We start from the raw sequence: 5430 nt of genomic DNA, 5'->3' as shown, positions 1-5430 counted from the left end.
GTTGGATAAACATTATGTTCTTCATATAAATATAAGTTTCAAAAATGTTCTGCATATCCAAACACCTAGTTTTAGCATATGTATTAATGAAGTCTATCTAATGATATAGTTTGTTTGAAATAATCTCCAATTTTTATCATATACTTGTACTAAATAAAAAAAATGTAAATTGCGTATTTAATATAAATTTAAGTGTTATAATTGAAAATGTAAATAAATTAAATTAATAGAATTGGTGGAGCCAAATGGGGAGTTATGAAACAGGCCTTGGACATGGATATGATCCATGCCACATGAGCACTCACTATGCCTCATGATCCATGCCACAACAACCTTAAAATCATGGACGTTTTATAAATGCTTTAAATATTTCTTTAATTTTTTTTTTGAAAAAATACCATAGTAGATGCTCTTAAAGAGTTGAACCATGCAAACTCACTAAAACTTGTATGAGGTTAAATTGACTCTAAATATGAAATGAAATCATTTTTGATATGCTCGATGTTAAACACGTAAACAATTTGTACAAATTTGACTTGTAACTTGAGTACAACAACATGTTGTGCCTCAAATATTCCGCCTTCGGTAGATGTAAGTTGGTTGCTAGTTCTATGATGATGTTTTATCAATTGGCGACTGCTTTTGCTAAGTTGGCCATGTATGTGATGTAAATCGTCCATACATACGAGAACGAGTTGCTCACAAGTGGCTACATTGTTCAAAATCAACATCAAAACTCAATACATATTTCTAATAATTTCTAAAAATAAAATAAAATAATGTAATATTGGTATTACCTGTAAAGGAACGGGGACAAATCTAAAGATGACAAACTCACACATCGGCCAATACATAACATTATTGATCATTGTTGGCAACATGTCTCGTTTCAAACGAGCTACAATTTCTTTACCCTTTTCACCTGATAGATTTAATAGATTTCAACGTCAGTTTTCAATTTTGGAGTCTATATACCTTCTTCATAAGGACTCTTTTGGAGAGAAAATCAATAACTCAACGTATCATACTATCATTCAAGGCTACTATTATATAAGGGAACAATGTATAGTATGGATAACATGAAGGGTAATATATACCTTGTAGGGCTGCATTGGTTGAGAAGAATACAGCCATCATAATAGGTCCATATATTGCTTGTCCCATGAATATCTTTTTCAACGTTGTAAAAACGTCTTTCTTAGGGAACACTCTTGACAAGAAGTTGAACCACAAATGTAGTGTGGGACCTAAAATGATCATTCCATATCCAGCCATACGACAAGTACGAATGAGATCATAAGGCTCTAATGATTGCCTTGTCATTGTCTGAAGATGGTGTTAGAATCGATATTAAACATCAAACTACTACAATCGCTTGAAATCAATAAGTGAATGAAAAAATGTTGTTTGTTATGCATGATGGAATGGAATAAATTATTCTTAAAGGAAAGAGATTCCTCCCGTTATGTTAGTTTGTATTCCTTATATAGACGATGTTTTTCTTTTCATTCTATCATGTAATGTAGTGATGACTAGCTTATCTGTCTATTTCATTTTTTTTGTCATTCTTTTTCATCCAAGAATTTGGTGGAAACTAGATATTTGTTTTTAATCAAAGAATATATCGTGGATGAATATCAATATACAAAAAGATAATCGACTTGAAAAGATGAAATAAACATGTGGCCTGCATCATGTGATAGGGGAGATCTTACTATAATAAAAATATCGAAAAAGAGTAGTAAGTAGTTGAGGTTGTGAAACCGCTATTTGTACCCAAAAGTTTCCGAGGACTATTTCTTGTGTTTAAATGAATCAAAGGAATTAAATCTAGAAATTTCTGAAAATGAACATTTGATTGAATGTTAACGATGAAAAAACTGATGACAAAAAGTGATAATAGGAGGATTAAACTTTAAAGAACTAAATCTAAAGGAGACTAAAGGTGCGTCTGTTTTTGAATTTTGAAAAAGTTTATTACAAAAGGTGATCATAGAAGGATTAAATTATTAAATAACTAAGGGGGTGTTTGGGATATCTTTTTGAGAGGGAAAAGAACTTTTGGGAAAAGATAACATACAAAAGATGTTTGGGAAAAGCTTCTTGAAAGCTCCTTTTGGATTTTTTAAAGAGGGAAAACTGACTTTTTGGAAAAGTCAGGGAAACGTGACTTTTTGGAACTTTTCCCAAAAGTTCTTTTGCCCTTTGAAAAGATCCCCCAAACACCCCCTAAATGTAATGCGTTTGGTTGTCATATTGACGGAATTGGATTCCTATAAAAGCTGTATTTGATTGATTTTTATTTTTCCTGAAGATGTAAAGAATTATTTACTCCGTATTTTCTTACCTATATATCTGTAACGATTTTCACCCTTCAATTTCAACCAATAGCAAAATTATTAACTCCGTATTTTCTTAACTATATACGTATACATATTTAGATCTATATACAAATAATTATTTAATTATGCTTTTGTACGTAATTCATTTCATATTTTTAAAACAAAAACTAAACTATAAAAAATCAATAAAGGGTATTTCTATCATACATCGTTATTGATATTCTTAGATTCTATCCCATTTTTTGTCATCCAAACACGTGATAGGTTATAGGTAAAAGATTAGTTATAATTGCTATTGAAAGAGGAAAACAAACCTGAGATGTTAAATCAGCAGCAGTGTAAACTAAGGAAGCTGTGACGCTTTTAGTAAGAATAGGTTGTGTTTTAATCATCCTCAAATACCACCGAACAACTCCACTATTCGTGATCGAAGCTAATAGTGTTGTACTATAGGTTTTAGTACTTACAATGCTATGAACTGGAACATGTAACTCCATCTCTTTCGTTCTTCTTCCATTAAATCGGCTATAAAAAGCCTTGGAGACTTGTAGTTCTTGTTGGACATGGATTTTATGTATTGGAACACCGACTAAACCTGAAATGGAATGCCTTCGACATATGGTGTTCATGTAGTTGTGAACTTTGTAGCCATTTCTAAAGACACTTGAGTTCATCATTTTGTAAGAGAAATGTGTCTATGTGATTGTGAATGAGGTTTTTGGTGGAGAGAATGGAAGAACAAAGCTTTTTATGGCTTATGGGAGAGGGAGAGGAGGCATGTGTTACTCGATTGGATTTGATTTTTGTGTCTCTTGAGTATAATAATTAACGAATTAATCGTTTAATAATTTTTATTTGAACTTTGTGGTACTAACGTTACTTTTTCATGTACAAGTCAATCCTTTTAGGAGATTCTTATCTAATTTTTAATGTGTTGATGGATTCAAAGTTTGCACACATAATCCACATGGTTCATAGAAAATGTATCGTCATATGAAATTAAGACATTGAAAAAAATGCTACTTTCCCATTTTATCCATATTTGATGATATATGTAATGATTAATATTTAATAACAAAATAAAATTGTCTACGTATAATAGCCGAAAAGATTAATAACATAAAATAACAACCAATTTGTATATTTTTTGATCTTGGATAACACGTGTTCCTTTCTAAATATTTAAGCCAAGAAAATCTATGAAACTTATTATTTAAGGAAAGGTTGATGATTTTAACCAATTATTGTTTATATTATATTGACATGAAGTGTTGACTTGGTTATAACGTAAAGTAATGGTGGTCCAACATCACGTCTATTCGTTAGTGGTTGCCGTTTCATGAAATTAACCTTACAGATTTTCTACTTTTGTTTTATATATAAAGCAATAACATAAATTCTTGTATTTCAAACTTGACTAGCAAACAGACAATTAATATTGTGAACTAATATTGAGTCATTAGTAATATCAAAGGCAAGCAAAACTGGTAATTAATATTAAGATTTAAATGTTGAATTGTCTTAGATAATAAATCATTAGTAATATCAATGTAAAGTTTTTTATGTTATTATTATTATATTACCAAGTTTCGTTCAAATCAGATTGATTTTTGCGATCAAACCTGATTATAAGAAGATCAAATTGTCCTGATGTCAGATGAAGAAAAAAAAAAAAAAAAAAAAACTAACCAACTTGCTATTTCCTTTATAACGTCTAACAAAATTGTGTGATCAAGTCGCATGAATGGGCTGTGATGATGCTTCGAGTAAACAGAAAACCTAGTTTGCTTGACTAAGGCAATTATTGTTACAACAACAAATTAATAATCCAAGGGTAAACAGAATTGTCTCTTACAGAATTGTCAAAAAAGAGAAAAAAAAACTGTTAAAACTGTCAAGGTGACCGTGATGTCAAAAGTGTCCGGTCTTTATATAATTTTCTTTAGAGCGGTTAGTCATCAACCATCATAATGTCACTGATTATCATAAATTTGACTAATCGATGACCCTTTTTGAAAATTTTGTCTGTCTAACTTGTTGACCAATTTAAACCACCTACACTGTCTAGGACCGATTCTGGTTAACTCGAGCGATTTGCATTAATTGTAGATAGTAAGAGGCCGCCTAACACCTAGGCGTCATCTAATTATCGATTAATCACTTAGTATATGTTTTAACTTATCTTATTGGGTGCAACATAATATGATTAGGGGATTCAGACCAAAAGAGAAAGGGAAGTAGATCAATGGGGTACAAAGGAAGCACCAAATCATGTGTGGCCATGTAGAAGATGTGGGGGTCATCGAAATGCCATTAAGTAAGCGGCAAATAGAGTATTATCGGGAAGGTGAAACAGGTTGGGATGAAGTGGTGTACATCAATATAGAGGTTATGGGATATTTGGCATTGTCTTTTTTGTTCCACTGTGTTCCATCCTTATAGATAGAGAGATATTTAGAATAATTTTATGTATCATTCTTATCATTCCCAAAATTACGGTTCATCTTTCTTTTTTTGGTTTGTCCCAAAATAATAGTCCACTTCTAAAAATAAATATCATTTTTACCAAAATACCCCCTCATTATTATTTAACCAACTAAGCATTTAATGGAACATTAAATGTAAAGTGAGGACAAAACTGTCATTTTATTATATAAAGTTAGTGGTAATTAATGTTTTTCTTAATTTGTGTGTTTTTGTCTGTAGACAATAATATTGGGACGGAGAGAGTATAAATAATATGGTCAATATTATCTACTACATCTTTCTGGGTGCGACTAAATTTAATGATATATGAAAATAGATGTATTTGTATAGATAAAGGGAATTCATGTGGTATATATGGGAAAATTATATCGGTGAAAAGTTTGAAGCATGTTAATTCTTGGCATGCTAGCACAATCTAGAAAAAGGGGCTTACTCAGGCCCGTTCCAGATGGTAGGCGATAGGGGCGACCGTCCAGGGTCCATCTTTCAAAAGGGCCCAAATTTTTATGAAAATTATTATATTTAGAAGATAATACAAATAATTTTCTTTCAATTATTGAGTTACTATAAAAAAAAAAAAAAAAAAAAAAAAAAACTTGAT

General features: G+C 31.0%; 1 protein-coding gene across 1 annotated transcript; it reads right to left on the bottom strand.

Annotated features, from left to right (window-relative positions):
- Window positions 1–478: 478 nt before the first annotated feature.
- On the bottom strand, window positions 479–3050 carry LOC111920567 (protein sym-1). Its single transcript, XM_023916154.3, has 4 exons — window positions 2657–3050; window positions 1098–1326; window positions 798–922; window positions 479–709 (listed from the first exon to the last, which is right to left on the bottom strand). The coding sequence occupies exons 1-4, from the start codon at window positions 3017–3019 to the stop codon at window positions 626–628; spliced, it is 801 nt and encodes a 266-aa protein (XP_023771922.1). The 5' UTR covers window positions 3020–3050; the 3' UTR covers window positions 479–625.
- Window positions 3051–5430: the final 2380 nt, after the last annotated feature.

Source organism: Lactuca sativa, chromosome 9 (assembly GCF_002870075.4).
Source record: "Lactuca sativa cultivar Salinas chromosome 9, Lsat_Salinas_v11, whole genome shotgun sequence".
Taxonomy (NCBI): domain Eukaryota; kingdom Viridiplantae; phylum Streptophyta; class Magnoliopsida; order Asterales; family Asteraceae; genus Lactuca; species Lactuca sativa.
Note: the sequence above shows the minus strand (reverse complement) of the source record. Positions and strands in the feature narration are given on the sequence as shown.

Bases quoted from the DNA above. Each gene is read 5' to 3' on its own strand.
- LOC111920567 (XM_023916154.3), bottom strand. From the start codon at position 3,019: ATGATGAACTCAAGTGTCTTTAGAAATGGCTACAAAGTTCACAACTAC. The intron at 923-1,097 runs GTATATATTACC...TAAATCTATCAG, and splicing joins AACCAATGCAGCCCTACAAG to GTGAAAAGGGTAAAGAAATT. The intron at 710-797 runs GTAATACCAATA...TGAACAATGTAG, and splicing joins TTGTCCCCGTTCCTTTACAG to CCACTTGTGAGCAACTCGTT.